The sequence below is a fragment of the Natator depressus genome, chromosome 20 (assembly GCF_965152275.1).
Source record: "Natator depressus isolate rNatDep1 chromosome 20, rNatDep2.hap1, whole genome shotgun sequence".
In the NCBI taxonomy this organism is placed as follows: Eukaryota; Metazoa; Chordata; order Testudines; family Cheloniidae; genus Natator; species Natator depressus.
In genome coordinates, this window is record NC_134253.1 from 21,952,593 (window position 1) to 21,968,872 (window position 16,280).

General features: G+C 53.2%; 1 protein-coding gene across 1 annotated transcript in view; it reads right to left on the minus strand.

Moving 5' to 3' along the window:
- Positions 1-646: 646 nt before the first annotated feature.
- Positions 647-16,280, minus strand: part of LOC141974786 (cAMP-dependent protein kinase catalytic subunit alpha-like) — a 29,840-nt gene continuing 14,206 nt past the window's right edge. Inside the window, exons 3-10 of the mRNA XM_074934745.1 lie at positions 12,753-12,814; positions 10,857-10,985; positions 10,579-10,677; positions 3,873-3,955; positions 2,995-3,121; positions 2,657-2,752; positions 2,418-2,540; positions 647-1,186 (exon numbers count right to left, since the gene is read on the minus strand). Coding sequence (XP_074790846.1) covers positions 890-1,186; positions 2,418-2,540; positions 2,657-2,752; positions 2,995-3,121; positions 3,873-3,955; positions 10,579-10,677; positions 10,857-10,985; positions 12,753-12,814 — 1,016 coding nt within the window. The 3' untranslated portion in view covers positions 647-889. The remainder of the gene's footprint in view (positions 1,187-2,417; positions 2,541-2,656; positions 2,753-2,994; positions 3,122-3,872; positions 3,956-10,578; positions 10,678-10,856; positions 10,986-12,752; positions 12,815-16,280) is intronic.

A 16,280-nucleotide genomic window follows, 5' to 3' on the forward strand; every position in this document is an offset into this window, starting at 1 on the left:
AACCAGATCCAAGCAAATCCCTACCCCCCTCCCACAAAAATAAAACACATAGGCAAGGAACGCTGGTCTTTCTGCTGATCAAATCCAACCCTGCCCCCACCTGCTCCGTGCGCACCCTCGCGGGGGGGGAACTGGCCCTAGAACTCAGCAAACTCCTTGACGCACTTCTCAGTGATCGAGACAAGGATCTCCTCTTCCTCGTAGTCGTCGAAGTTACTCGTGTCGCCAGGGCCTTTGCACTTTGGTATAAAGGGAGCTTCCACCTGCAAAGGGAGGGGAGGGGGAGGTTGGGGACGAGGTGAGGGATCAACATTTGTATACCCCCCAACTCCTGGGTCTGCTGGGGGGCACGATCAGGCCCCAACTTTGCAACAAGGCAGGCAAGGATCAGCCCCCTGCCCCCAATCCAGCCAGAAACCCTCACACTTTGCAATCATGGAAGGGGGAGCCTATGACCCCGCTTAGGAGCCCATGAGCAGGGCCCCCAGCACTCTTAAGGATACAGGATCGGGCCCCTACGCAACCAGGTGAGGGATGCAGGACCAGCGCCTCCTCAAGCCCCCTTTTATCTAGCCAGAACCCCCTCCTCTCACTTTGCAATCAGGGAAGGGCAGGGGGTCATGAGCCCCTTGGATCCCCGTAAGAGCCCCCACTTGCATCATCAGAAGGGTTTTAATCAGAACCTTCAGCACAGCCCTCTCCCACCAGACATGGAGGAATAACGCCATTAGCTGGCAGCAGCAGAAGGAGGCTGTTATCCTCAGGGGGTGGGGACAGGACCTTGCTTTTGCCACCATGTTACAAACAGGTGACTGAGGGCTCCCGACTTTAAACCAATGCTGGGTGAGCATATCTCCCCCTAGTGGTTGGACCCAGCCACAACACCCTGCTACAGAGTCCCAGTAACCAATGCGCTCCTAGAGGCCTGGGCACTGCTGATCCCAGGTTCAATTCCTGCTGACAGAGGCTGCACCAGGTGGGAGTTACCCAGGCCCTCCTCTGCCTGCCGCCGCCCTCCTAGCTTCCTCTGGTAGACGGCGATCCAGTCGGTGGTAGCAAACCACTTGTGGTTCTTGATGTCGTTGACCCCGTTCTTGAGGTTGCCAAAGCGTTTGGTGAGGTCCACCTGCAGCAGGTTCCGGAGCAGGTCCTTCAGGTCCGAGCTGAAGTGAGAAGGGAACCGGACCTGGGGTGGGGAGGAGACACAGAGGTCTGGCTTTTACCTGCCCTGCCCTCGTGGCTAGATTCATAGATACACCTAGTAATGTACAGCCCTTAGCACAGGGGGGTCCTGGGCCATGCCTGGGGGCTGAGATAGGACCGTAATACACCTAATAATGTACAGCCCCATAGCACAGAGGGGTCCTGGGCTACACCTCGGCACCTAGGCACTACCGTAATACACCTAGTAATGTAGAGACCCATAGCACAGGGGGGTCCTGACCCATGACTGGGGCTTGTAGGCACTATTGTAATACACCTAATAATAAATAACAAGCCCTTTAAAAACACTCCAGGACAATGAGTGGACAAGAAGTTAGTCCTCAGGCTACTGAGGACTGACACAGGAGCTGAAATGGTTCATTAGCAGCAGCCCCCCAACTCTTATTGAGCATTTTTCCTCTACAGATCTCAAAGCAGGGCTGCCACACCACTATCCTCATTTTACATAAGGGGAAACTGAGGCACAGGGAGACGTGACTTGCCCAAGGTCACTCAGCAGGCTGGTAGGAGAACCGGGAACAGAACCCAGGCCTGTTGAGTTCCACTAGGCCACACAACTTTGTTTTTTTAAAACTCCACTAGGTTTAAATCTGACTGTGTCTGAAACGAGTGCTTGGAGATCCTTGGCGAGAAGGCGCTGGGGTGGACAGAGGAATATTATGGGCTCTTGGTTACTATGGTGATGAGTGCTCTACCAGTGCCTGGAGATGATGGATGTCTTTAAGGAATGTTTAGTCTTGCAACACAGCAGGGTTGAGGAGAGTTTTGCAATTCACAACAGTGTATAAGAAAACCAAAGGCACCTGTTCCAGGAGTCCCCATGAGAGTTACAGGGAGCCCAATGGTGATGGGGTGGGGGATGGAGTCCATGTGTTGGGGAAGTAGGGGTACGTGGCGAGGGAGGGTCCATGTGTGGGGGACACAGTGGGGAGGATGTCCATGTGTTGGAGAACAGGGGTATGTGGCAAGGGAGGGTCTATGTGTTGGGGTGCAGGGGAATGGGATACATGACAGGGAGGATGCCCATGTCTTGGGGATTGGGGGAGCATGTGAGGGAATTAGCGTGTGTGGGGGGCAGCATGTGAGCATCTCTTTGATCGGTTGCTGAGACTTGGAACCCCCCTTTTGCTGGCGAAATTCCCCCCCACACACACACAAAATCACACAAGTGTCCCCTCCCACAGCCCAAATACCTTGCCAGAGACGATCTTCTCGTAGATCTGAATGGGCTGGTCTGCGAAGAACGGAGGGTAACCAGCTGCCATCTCATAGATGAGGATGCCCAGAGCCCACCAGTCCACAGCCTTGTTATAACCCTGCCCAGGGAAAGCAGGCCAGGGTCACTCACCAAATATTTGGGGACCGGGAGGAACCACCTGGTGGCCAGGGATCAGCTAGAGATCAGGCAGCAGACAGGCCCTCCCCAGTGTACCTTGCTGAGGATGATCTCGGGGGCCAGGTATTCCGGGGTCCCACACAGAGTCCAGGTTCGGCCTTTCACCCGCTTGGCAAAACCAAAATCCGCCACCTGGAGCCAAAACACAGAGAGGGGAGAAGCTGGATCAGCCCAGGGGCTGTGACAGCAGGAGGGAAAGGGAGGAAGCAGATGACTGATGTATTCTATCCGTGTTATGTTTCTGGGGGTGTCTTGGCTTTGGGAAGGGGATGGCAGCAGAGAGAGACTTGGACAGGCAGGAGATCACTCCAGGGAGCCAGGAGCCAGCACTGGGATGGGGACGGGAAGGAGTGGGAGAGGGGCGGCAGCGTCACCTTGATGTAGCCCTGCTGGTCTATCAGGAGATTCTCTGGCTTCAGGTCTCGGTAGATGAGATCCAGCGAGTGCAGATACTCGAAGGTCAGGACGATCTGAGCAGCGTAGAACCGGGCGTGAGGTTCACTGCAATGAGGTGGGAGAAGAATGTGGGCATCCCGGGCCAGATCCGCCCCCTCTCAGCCAGCCCAGCACCCTCGGTCCCCTGCCACCCACACCTTCAACTTCCTTATAGATCCCCAGGCAAGATGCCCCAACCCTTATCGGCCCGGTGGCCCCATCTGCCCAAGCCAGACCACTAGCCCTAGCACACACATCCCACCCACCATTGCTAGACCCCTGACTCTATCCAGCCTGGCAACCCAGGGCAAGCCCCTCCCAGACCAGCATCTCGCTCCTAGCCTCAATACAGACACCCATGGACCCCCAGCTCCTTCCAGCATGACTCCATCTAGCCTGGCATCTCTGCCACTGACTGTGGCTAATGCTGGCAGAAGACCTCAGCAGCTCTCCCCATGGGGAATCCCTTCCTGACCAGCCCAGCTGGGGATCAGGTCACACCCTGCAGCAGGAGGATCAAAGCCAGTGTCGCTGCAGATGCTGCTAGTGGATAAAAGGTCCAGTTCTCTACTGAACTAAATCCCAAATTTACAGCTGTGGAAACTGAGGCACAGAGTGATTCTCCCCCCTTCCCACAAGGAGTGAATGGCAGAGGCAGGAATAGGACGCAGGAGTCCCGACTCCCAGTCCCTCTGCTCTAAGTGCTAGATCCCACTGTCCTCCCTGAGCCAGGGATACAACCCAGGAGTCTAAACGCCACCCAGCTTTAACCATTAGTGACACTGTCCCCAACATTGGCTCCCGTGGCAACACTCACCTGAACCTCCCGATCCGCCGTAGGTGGGAGAACATCTCCCTGCCCGGGATGTATTCCATCACCATGTACAGATTGGAGTTATCCTAGAAGGAAATGGAGTTATCCTAGAAGGAAACTGAGTGCAAGGGATGGAGCCACTCTGGCCCCCCGTCAGTGCCTGTGACACTGGGATGAAGCTGCTCACCACACCCCTGCTCCTTTATTAGCCCCATCCTTTTCAGGGCACTAACCCCACATGCCTCAAGGGAGCCTGATGCACTGGCCTGGCTTCCCCATAGCACACAATGCAGTGCACCTGCTGTCTGGGCAATAACAGCCTACTATTGCCACCAGCTGCTGCTGTTACTCCTTTGGCTCAAGGGCCAGAGGGGCTGCGCCGTGGTGCCAAAGGTCCCAGGCACACACCTGCAGTGGGAGTTGCTGCACAGATGCGGCTGGGGAATAGACTCACTAATGAGAGGGCGCAAGCTTTATTTGTTTGGAGTATTTCGTACTAGAGCCCTAGAAAATTCAACCCCTCCCCCTCCTCTGGTTTAGGGGCAGGGATGGGCGGGGATAAGATGGATTTCCCAGCTGTGACGTCTATGATCAAAGGGGAAACCCAATGTGTCGCCAGGTCGGACACCCCAAAAGAGCAGAAGCAGGAAGTGAAACTGGTCAAAAGCAGAGTGTGAAATTGACCAGGCTGGCTCCATCCTCTCTCACGGCTGCAAAGTCAAAGAGCAGCCTCCGAAGTAACTTCGCTGAGCCCAACAAAACCATTCCGCTAGTGAGACCCGACCCGGCTCAGTGATGAGAACATGAGCACTAAGCACCCGCGCACGCGGAGACCACTGCCTCTGCCCTCGAGCCCAGTGTCAGTTTCCAGCTAGCCCTGGAAAGAGGGTCCAGAGCTAAGCAGGACTCAAGTTTCACTCTATAAACTGGGGTCCAAAAGGAAGTTCTTGGGAACCAGCTCCAGGACACAGCCCAAGATCAGCGCTACCAGACCTCAACACCCTGCCAAGCACACCGTGCAGAAGCTGGAGTCCCAGGATGACCTTATCCTGACTGGCCAGCAAGGAGAGGTCATCCGCCTTATTGGGAGTGATGGGCATTGTATGAGTAGCACGTGTATTCTGTTCTGGCAACAGTGATGAAGTGGTGGGGGGGGTTCTCTTGGTTTTTCCTTGTTTTCTTCAATGGTTTGCATGCAGAGGGGGTGGGACTCAGTTTCCCTGGGTGTTACTGGTTGAACGAGGTGACGGGAGAGGGAGTTTCATAGAATCATAGAATATCAGGGTTGGAAGGCACCTCAGGAGGTCATCTAGTCCAACCCCCTGCTCAAAGCAGGACCAGTCCCCAACTAAATCATCCCAGCCAGAGCTTTGTCAAGCCTGACCTTAAAAACTTCTAAGGAAGGAGATTCCACCACCTCCCTAGGTAACGCATTCCAGTGTTTCACCACCCTCCTAGTGAAAAAGTTTTTCCTAATATCCAACCTAAACCTCCCCCACTGCAACTTGAGACCATTACTCCTTGTTCTGTCATCTGCTACCACTGAGAACAGTCTAGATCCAGCCTCTTTGGAACCCCCTTTCAGGTAGTTGAAAGCAGCTATCAAATTCCCCCTCGTTCTTCTCTTCCGCAGACTAAACAATCCCAGTTCCCTCAGCCTCTCCTCATAAGTCATGTGTTCCAGACCCCTAATCATTTTTGTTGCCCTTCGCTGGACTCTCTCCAATTTATCCACATCCTTCTTGTAGTGTGGGGCCCAAAACTGGACACAGTACTCTAGATGAGGCCTCACCAACGTCGAACAGAGGGGAACGATCATGTCCCTCGATCTGCTGGCAATGCCCCTACTTATACATCCCAAAATGCCATTGGCCTTCTTGGCAACAAGGGCACACTGTTGACTCGTATCCAGCTTCTCATCCACTGTAACCCCTAGGTCCTTTTCTGCAGAACTGCTGCCTGGCCATTCGGTCCCTAGTCTGTAGCAGTGCATGGGATTCTTCCATCCTAAGTGCAGGACTCTGCACTTGTCCTTGTTGAACCTCTTCAGATTTCTTTTGGCCCAATCCTCTAATTTGTCTAGGTCCCTCTGTATCCTGTCCCTACCCTCCAGCGTATCTACCTCTCCTCCCAGTTTAGTGTCATCTGCAAACTTGCTGAGAGTGCAATCCACACCATCCTCCAGATCATTTATAAAGATATTGAACAAAACTGGCCCCAGGACCGACCCTTGGGGCACTCCACTTGATACCGGCTGCCAACTAGATATGGAGCCATTGATCACTACCCATTGAGCCCGAGGATCTAGCCAGCTTTCTATCCACCTTATAGTCCATTCATCCAGCCCATACTTCTTTAACTTGCTGGCAAGAATACTGTGGGAGACCGTGTCAAAAGCTTTGCTAAAGTCAAGGAACAACACGTCCACTGCTTTCCCCTCATCCACAGAGCCAGTTATCTTGTCACAGAAGGCAATTAGATTAGTCAGGCATGACTTGCCTTTGGTGAATCCATGCTAACTGTTTCTGATCACTTTCCCCTCCTCTAAGTGCTTCAGAATTGATTCCTTGAGGACCTGCTCCATGATTTTTCCAGGGACTGAGGTGAGGCTGACTGGCCTGTAGTTCCCAGGATCCTCCTTCTTCCCTTTTTTAAAGATTGGCACTACATTAGCCTTTTTCCAGTCATCTGGGACCTCCCCTGATCGCCATGAGTTTTCAAAGATAATGGCCAATGGCTCTGCAATCACATCCGCCAACTCCTTTAGCACTCTCAGATGCAACGCATCCGGCCCCATGGACTTGTGCACGTCCAGCTTTTCTAAATAGTCCCGAAACACTTCTTTCTTCACAGAGGGCTGGTCACTTCCTCCCCATGCTGTGCTGCCCAGTGCAGTAGTCTGGGAGCTGACCTTGTTCGTGAAGACAGAGGCAAAAAAAGCATTGAGTACATTAGCTTTTTCCACATCTTCTGTCACTAGGTTGCCTCCCTCATTCAGTAAGGGGCCCACACTTTCCTTGACTTTCTTCTTGTTGCTAATAAACCTGAAGAAACCCTTCTTGGTACTCTTTACATCTCTTGCTAGCTGCAACTCCAGGTGTGATTTGGCCTTCCTGATTTCACTCCTGCATGCCCGAGCGATATTTTTATACTGTTCCCCGGTCATTTGTCCAATCTTCCACTTCTTGTAAGCTCCTTTTTTATCTTTAAGATCAGCAAGGATTTCACTGTTAAGCCAAGCTGGTCACCTGCCATATTTACCATTCTTTCTACACATCGGGATGGTTTGTCCCTGTAACTTCAATAAGGATTCTTTAAAATACAGCCAGCTCTCCTGGAATCCTTTCCCCCTCATGTTATTCTCCCAGGGGATCCTGCCCATCAGTTCCCTGAGGGAGTCACAGTCTGCTTTTCTGAAGTCCAGGGTCCGTATTCTGCTGCTCTCCTTTCTTCCCTGTGTCAGGATCCTGAACTCGACCATCTCCTGGTCACTGCCTCCCAGGTTCCCATCCACTTTTGCTTCCCCTATTAATTCTTCCCGGTTTGTGAGCAGCCGGTCAAGAAGAGTTCTGCCCCTAGTTGGTTCCTCCAGCACTTGCACCAGGAAATTGTCCCCTACACTTTCCAAAAACTTCCTGGATTGTCTGTGCACCGCTGTATTGCTCTCCCAGCAGATATCAAGGTGATTGAAGTCTCCTATGAGAACCAGGGCCTGCGATCCAGTAACTTCCGTGAGTTGCCAGAAGAAAGCCTCGTCCACCTCATCCCCCTGGTCCGGTGGTCTATAGCAGACTCCCACCAGGACATCACCTTTGTTGCTCACACTTCTAAACTTAATCCAAAGACTCTCAGGTTTTTCTGCAGTTTCATACTTGAGCTCTGAGCAGTCATACTGCTCCCTTACATACAATGCAACTCCCCCACCTTTTCTGCCCTGCCTGTGCTTCCTGAACAGTTTATATCCATCCATGACAGTACTCCAGTCATGTGAGTTATCCCACCAAGTCTCTGTTATTCCAATCACATCATAATTCCTTGACTGTGCCAGGACTTCCAGTTCTCCCTGCTTGATTCCCAGGCTTTGTTGTTTGTTGTTACAGAGGACCAGGGATGGAACTTGGGACCCCGGCCAATGGCCTGGAGAATGGATACCCCAGCGACTGGTGACCTGGTGACCAGAAGGCCCAGCTCAGGAGTCACAGCTGGTTCTGGCCAGAGGGAAGACAATGGGCTGTGAAGAGAGGACCCGGGTCACCTGACCAGGCAGTTCCAGCCAGAGGGGGCCAAAGGAGGGCTGAGAGGAGAGGAGGCCCAGTCGACCCTGTTTACCAGGAGAGAAGACAATGGACAGAGGCGGGGTTTGGAGGAAGTGATATCAGATGCCCAGCTGGGAAGCAGGGGGCCTCGGGACTGGAGAGAGAGAACAGGCAGAGCTCACCTGGATGCAGGCGAGACTTGGATGTGCTGTGCTGGGGGAGGGCAGGCCCGAGGGCCCTGAGAGTTTCCTATGCTGTGTTCAGATGCTCAATAAACCCTCCTGTTTTACGCCGGCTGAGAGGCGCTCCGGTCTAGAGAACAGGGTTGCATTATTCCCCTGGTAGTGGAGGCCCTGGGGGTCCAGAGCGAGTGGACTCCCTGAGGGGGCCCCCGGTGAGAGACAGGTGTGCTAAGGCTCAGAGAGGTGCGGTTCCAGGAGAAGGAGGGGCTTAACCCCAAGAGAGACTGGACCCCCGAGAAGGGCTGGAGAAGGGCTGTCGCACTGAAGGGGTTCCCCCCAGGGACTGCACGGGGCCAAGAGTGAGCACGACCTGTGAGTCCGTGACAGTAACTGTTAATAAATAGAGGTTAAGGATATTTCTGTGTAAGGCTCTTTCACTGGGAAAAGACCCTGCAAACCCGCAGAGTGTGAGGAGACGCCCTGAGCCCACGGAAGGGTGAGGGTGGGTGCTTAAATTAAGAGGGTTACCACTTGAGCCCCAGGACCAGGGTAAAGGTGGGTGCCCAAGAGTGTACGGGGAACAATGCCTGAACCCTGCTGTCTCTAAGGGGACGAAGGGAGCTCAGCCTTGGCAGCGTAGCCCATCCTTGGTCTCCCTGCTCAGGCAGTTCTGGTCTGCATGACATGGGCCTTCCTGACCCTCTACCAACTAAACAGGCCCCAACACCCTAGTGGTACCTTGATGGGGCCCAGTCAGCACGTACCAGGACAGACTCCTACTTCAGAGGGGTAAATCCAGAGCGGTCTCATTGATTTCAACAAAGTTCTCCCACATTTACACCCGCGGATTCAGGTATTTATTTTACGCTGTCATAGGAGAATCAATTGGCTCAGCGAGCCAGCCTGTGTGACAGCAGCCACTGGCCCCAGTGCTACTGTGTCACCCAAGAGCTACACAGAACTGAGCAGGAGTGACATTTCCATTGTAACAGGTTTCAGAGTAACAGCCGTGTTAGTCTGTATTCGCAAAAAGAAAAGGAGTACTTGTGGCACCTTAGAGACTAACCAATTTATTTGAGCATGAGCTTTCGTGAGCTACAGCTCACTTCATCGGATGCATACTGTGGAAATTGCAGAATCCATTATTATATACACAGACACCATGAAACAATACCTCCTCCCACCCCACTCTCGAGAAAACCTGGATTTGTGCTGGAAATGGCCCATCTTGATGATCACTTTAGATAAGCTATTACCAGCAGGAGAGTGGGGTGGGAGGAGGTATTGTTTCATGGTGTCTGTGTATATAATAATGTATTCTGCAATTTCCACAGTATGCATCCGATGAAGTGAGCTGTAGCTCACGAAAGCTCATGATCAAATAAATTGGTTAGTCTCTAAGGTGCCACAAGTACTCCTTTTCTTATTTCCATTGTAGCAGCTTCCACAGAGAAGGGGCCAGAGATCAAAGCTATTTAACCCTAGAATGATGAGGGGCCCCAAGAAAACAACTCTGCCAGCACTGCCTGCTGCTAACACACCCATCACCCTAGACTCCAGGCTCCTGCAGGGGCTGCAATTTATCCTGCAGCCTCCTCTGAGCTGACGACTCTTCCTCGCTACAACCCACTAACCTCAGGCTGACAGGAGGCAGATCTCCCTTCAGAGCCAGCCCCTCTTTAATCAGGCCAGCCACAGCTCTAAGGCACAACTACCTTTGCTGTCCCTCCTACACACAGGGTGTAGCTCTCAGGCCCCAAGATCCAGGTTCAGGGAAGAGGTTCCAAGCCCCATCGCTAGGGCCTGAATTTTAGCTTTCACAGAAACTCCATCAGGAGGAAACGATCCCACGTGATGGTTTCAAAGTCTCCACAAAGCCAATTTTGCATGAAGTTAAGTTAGGACTTCCTCTGAGACTCCCCTGCAAGCCAGACCTCATGCCCTAGGGCCAGCGCATGGGAGCCGGAAACTGAAACTGACTAGGAACGAAAGTAAAACTGACCAGGTTGCGGGGGGAAGCATCACTGTTCAAAACCTGGAGTCAAAAGCAGAACAGAAGAGAGTGAAAAAGGGGAATGATCCAAACTGATTTTTCTTAGCTCCAAACTTGTCACGCCAGGAAGGTTTGTTCTCAGGATACAAGAGATGCAGACTGTGCCCTTCGACCCCTTCAGCACAACTTTGGTTTTAAATAGGAAACAAATCAAGGGGATTGTGGGAGTTGGGGGCAGACAGAGCCCAGGGCCGGGCTGGCAAGCGAAGGACACCTACTTTGAAAGAATACTCTAGCTTGACGAGGACTGGAAAGTTGACGGCCTGGAGGATCCGTTTCTCGTTGAGGGTGTGCTCAATTTGTTTCAACTTCACTACCTGGGAGAGAAAAGGAAGTAGCAACATCAGATCTTCCTCTGCTGGCACAGCACCCCCTATGCCTCCCACGCACTCCCCTCTCCAGCGTCCCTAAGCAGGGTTCAGCCCCAAATCCCTCCTCCGCACTGGGGAGTCCACGGCCCCAGGCCAGATCTCTACGGCAGCCCCCAGCATCTTACCTTCTGTTTATCCAGGATCTTCATGGCATAGTGATTCCCGGTCTCTTTGTGTTTCACCAGCATCACCCTCCCAAATGAGCCCGTGCCCAGGGTCTTGATTCGATCAAACTGATCCAAACTGGCCGTGTTCTGGAAGGGGGAAAACAAACCTGATATGGGGCCAGACTGGTCCTGGGGGCATCAGGAAGGAACCTGCTCGTGACAGTGGGATTTGCACAGCAAGACTGGCGGGGTCTTTACTGACCATGAGGGGGTCAGAGCTTCGGTTTTTATAGCTCACCAGAAAGGCAGCCCCTCCAGGGTCAGCACTGACTGTGATGGGAGAGCGTTCCCTACTGAGCCCGCCACTCCCTGCAGCACAGCACCCCCTAGCCCCGCACTGGGGTTGTTCTTGAGAACATTGATATGAAGACAGAAAAGGAGGACTTGTGGCACCTTAGACACTAACGAATTTATTTGAGCATAAGCTTTCGTGGGCTACAGCCCACTTCATTGGATGCATGCAGTGGAAAATACAGTGGGGAGATTTTATATACACAGAGAACATGAAACAATGGGTGTCACCATACACACTGTAACGAGAGTGATCAGGTAAGGTGAGCTATTTCCAGCAGGAGAGCAGGGGGAGGGGGGAACCTTTTGTAGTGATAATCAAGGTGGGCCATTTCCAGCAGTTGACAAGAATGTGTGAGGAACAGTGGCGGGGGGAGGGGGGGGAATAAACATGGGGAAATAGTTTTACTTTGTGTAATGACCCATCCACTCCCAGTCTTTATTGAAGCCTAAGTTAATTGTGTCCAGTTTGGAAATTAATTCCAATTCAACTGTCTCTCGTTGGAGTCTGTTTTTGAAGTTTTTTTGTTGAAGAATTGCCACTTTTAGGTCTGTAATCGAGTGACCAAAGAGATTGAAGTGTTCTCCGACTGGTTTTTGAATGTTACGATTCTTGACGTCTGATTTGTGTCCATTTATTCTTTTACGTAGAGACTGTCCAGTTTGACCAATGTACATGGCAGAGGGGCATTGCTGGCACATGATGGCATATATCACATTGGTAGATGTGCAGGTGAACGAGCCTCTGATAGTGTGGCTGATGTGATTAGGCCCTGTGATGGTGTCCCCTGAACAGATCTGTGGACACAGTTGGCAACGGGCTTTGTTGCAGGATAGGTTCCTGGGTTAGTGGTTCTGGTGTGTGGTGTGTGGTTGCTGGTGAGTATTTGCTTCAGGTTGGGGGCTGTCTGTAGGCAAGGACTGGCCTGTCTCCCAAGTCCCTTTCCCCTCTGGGCCTCAGTTTCCCCATCTGTGCCATGGCGTTAATGACACAGGGTGTGCGGGAGGACTAGCAAAGTGACAGTGCTGCAGAGGGACCAGCAGCTCTGCCTCAGGAATTATCCACAACCACCCCAGGCGGGATTTCCAGAGGGGACAGACCCAGGGCACTGGGGCACTGCGCTCAAGCGCAGGCAGCAAATGGAGGCCCCTTGAACAGGGTCCCTGTTAGCACAACCCCCCTGGGAGCCAATCTGGGGCTGGGCTGGGCTGGACGACCACGCTGGAGCCTCGGAAGGAGGATGGGGGAGGGGGAGACAGGCTGGATCAGGAGGAGTCCCACATGGTTAGTGTCCCCCTCCCTCAGCAGAGAGGAGTTCAACCTACAGAGTTCTTGGCCCTTCAGTTACCAGAGGGCAGATTGGGGGGGGGAAAGGGGGCAGAAGAGCAACATGGTCCACTCAGCCCTGCCCCCCAGGAGCAAAAATAACCCCAGACCCTCAGCAGAGGCTGTGTGGCAAGGTGGAAAGAGATCCAGGGGGTGACTGCCGAGTAATCAGCCTGGGGCTACAAAGGCCTTGATTAGGCGGCGGTGGGGGGTGATCTGGGTTGGGGGCACAGTACCTGAGAGGGCCTCTCCCATTTCTCAAGGAAGTCTTCTTTGGCTTTGGCTAGGAACTCCTTCACTGTAAGGGAAAGAGAGAGGGAGCAGTGTGAGGAGTCAGGAGGGGGGGCACCCAGCCTGACGGACAGAGCTCCCCTTTCAGCCCCTCCCCGGCTCAGCGAAGAGGCACGCAGTCACAACAGGGCCGGGGATTTTAAGCGTATCAGCAGGATGGCGGTGCCTGATTGGCTACAAAAGGCAGCTCAGCTGAGGATTGGCGAGAGAGAGGTCCATGCGGGTGCGCTCCCGCCACACCGCCACCCCCGTGCCTGCCCCTAGACAGACCGAACAGCCCCGTCAGGGAGGGCTAATGCACTTGTGCCTCTATCCCCCCGCTGAACATGCCACTTGGGGTGCCTGGTCCACGCCCCTCGACACACAACCTGCACCCCACTAGGAGACACTCGTACAACCCTCCAGTCAAATGACGTTAAGATGCGTGGATCACGTTGCCCTAATGCAAGGATACGGGATCTACTACTGCTGCCAGCAAAGGGGGGTGAAGGGGAAGGAGATTCCCCCTTAGCTCAAAGGGCAGAGGCCTGTGTGTAGCCTTCTCTCAATCATGCAGGCATCACAGATCAATGACACCAACAGCCCACAAGGGGGTGCTCCATACACACACACACACACACACACACACAGCCGTGAAAGTCACAAACCCCAGTTGGGCTTTGCCCACAAAGGGGTTAAAACAACCTGCCACAGCCACAGCAGCAGCCTGGGACCAGCCAAGTGTCCCACTCTCTGGCATACAGCCAGGTGAACCTTCCTTCACCAGCCGGGCTCCCTGTCCTTGCTGCCAGATCGCAGAACCATGGGAGGGAGGAAGCGGGATGGGGGTTGGAGCAATCTGCAGCATCTGGAGGGATATTTGGTACCGAGAGCCCCTTTTATCTTCGCTGCCTCCTGCTTCTCCCAACAGGGACAAGTCCCGCAGCTCTTCACAGTGCAAGAGATGCTCACGGGATTTGAATGGCTGCAGCAGCGAGGCCAAGCACAGAGCAGCAGCAGGGGACTGGCTTTGAACCCAGAGCTCACCCCTGCCCCCACCATCACAGGCAAGTCTCCCCCACACCGGAGGTGCATAAAGTTAATTGCCTCCACCGGGGATCACTGGTGCTCAGACGCCAGGGAGGGGACAAGCTAAAAGCCTAGATCCAGATCTGGGTGCTGCAGTTCTTGGGGGTCACAGATGCACAACCCAGGAGTCAACTCCCTGCCGCCCCACTCTCTCCACTACAACCCACTCCCTTCCCAGAGCTGGGGACAGAACCCCAGGAGCCCCCCACTTTAATCGCTGAATAGCAACACTTCTGTGGAAACCCGGCATCACCGCGCTCTAGTCCTGTCATCCCTGCCCTAAAGAAAGGGCTGAGAAATAGGCCAGGCGAGGGCCTGAAATGCACCAGTGAAGCAGGACAACATCCTACAGATGTGACTGATTCACTGCTGGAGGGAAGGAGACCAAGATTACGGGGATTCCCCTGATCCCACAGGACAGGGCAGCCCTGAAAGGGTTCTGGGGATCAGCTATTTGCTGGCTAACTATCCCGCCCACACTCTCTTCACCCTCTAGTCCCCACAGCCATCTCCCGTGGAGCCCTACAGAGCGGGATTGAATTCACATCTGCTTCCCCCAGACGCTCAGTCTGTCTGACCTACTTTCACTTTGTCTCCTACTCTCTCTGGATTATTTATAGAAACAGGCTTGGTTCACCAGCCACTGTCTCCCACCATCGATCCCAGCCCCAAGGGGGCGGGGAAGAGGGATCCTTGCATGGACACGGGACAGAGAAGACAATTTCCTGCACTATCCTGGCCGTACCTTACAGAACTAAATTTAAGTAGCTGAGGAGTTCATTGTATTACAAAGGCAGGCGGTTATGTATTATTGTGGGACTGTATGTGACGTCGCCGATGGAAACCCAGGGAAGGGATATGGGCTTTGAGGGATCATCTGAAACTATGGGGCCTTTTAAAGTTAAGTACATTTCCCAGGAAATCTCTAAGGGGAGGGGTATGCAAACGTAACGCCTCTGGTTGTGCAAAACCTCAGCCGCTGGAAGCCGCTCCCCGAGGAGAAACCCACTGCCTGTGAGTTACCTGGCTGGAAGCGGGGTGATCTTTGGAAAGCTTATTAGCAGGCGTGCTGGTTCTTTGCTGGTTTTTAAGAGGTTTTCCCTGAAATGCTTTTACCATAAGAATCAATGTGCTTGCTAACAGCTGTGTGGTACCTTATACCCATGGAGACTGGGCTGTTTGTCGCCTCTGAGGAAGGAGGGAAAAGCAGGCCGGCTGAAGCAGTCTGGCTCGCTGGGGAACTCACAGTGTAGGCAGGGAGCTGTGCAGCCTGGAAATCCCCCGTGCAGGAAGGAGAGAGACGCAGGTCTCTGCCCAAGAGAGGTGATGACTGGGAGCCAGAAGCCTAAGTGGCTTCCCTGGCTGGATCATGAGGGGCAAATACAGGTGCAGTTGCCCTGACCTGCGACACCCCTCCCCCCACTGTTCTTCCCTGGCATCATCCACACCAGATCAATGCCTTGGGAGGGGAGATCAGCCATTCTGCCTTCTTCTGGAGGTCTAGGAAGACTTGTGAGGCTCTGCTAATTAGTTACATGAACTGGAGACAGCCCCAGACAGTGATGGAGGAATCTTCTCTGCACCACCAGCCTCTAATTTACTTGGCCCAACATCAGTAATTTCTTCCCTTTTGGGGCCTGTCTCATCTTAGAGTCTCGTTCTTCCTCTTCAAGGCCCTGGGCCTGGGCCAGGGACCCTAGAGCCGAAAGCTCTGGGATGGGGATTGTGGCTGACAGCCCCACTCCTCCAGTCCCACGGCACTTTCTACCACTCAGGTGAAGCTCGTCTGTGAGAGAGACAGAGCTTCTTTGGGAGCCCATCCACGAGGGTGGAACTGACTGCCACAGGATCTAAGGATCATCTCAAACTTCCCCACCTCTTCCTCCTAGTGCTATGTGCTAAACACAGCACAGCACAGGCATATAGAAAGAGACCCTACCAAAACCAACACCTCCACTGCACACACAGCTCTCCCCCTGGTGAAAGTACAGAACCCAGGCACAAGGAGTCCTTGGTTGCAATCAATATCTCTGGGGGCTACGGTAATTAAAAAACCATTTAACGAGCAGCCAATTCAAATTTGGCCTCCAAAAATGTAAGTTTTGGTTAACCCCCATCCCCCAATGCTGTCTAAAAACTAATCCTGAAATATTCCAATTATTTTTAAACTAAGTCCCACTTGAAACAGACGAAGGGTCCCTCACCCCTCTTGCAGCTCAGAGAGCCCTAGAGTGAAATCTGCTTTCAGCAGGAGTGAAATTGATACCATTGAGATCTCCTTTGCTAAGCAGACAGACTTACCTATCTCAGGGTTTTATATGGATGCCCAGCTCCCTAGTGTATGAGCAAAAGCAATAGCGGGAACAGGGTAACATTTTCCAAAGGGCTTATAGGCTTTAGGAGCC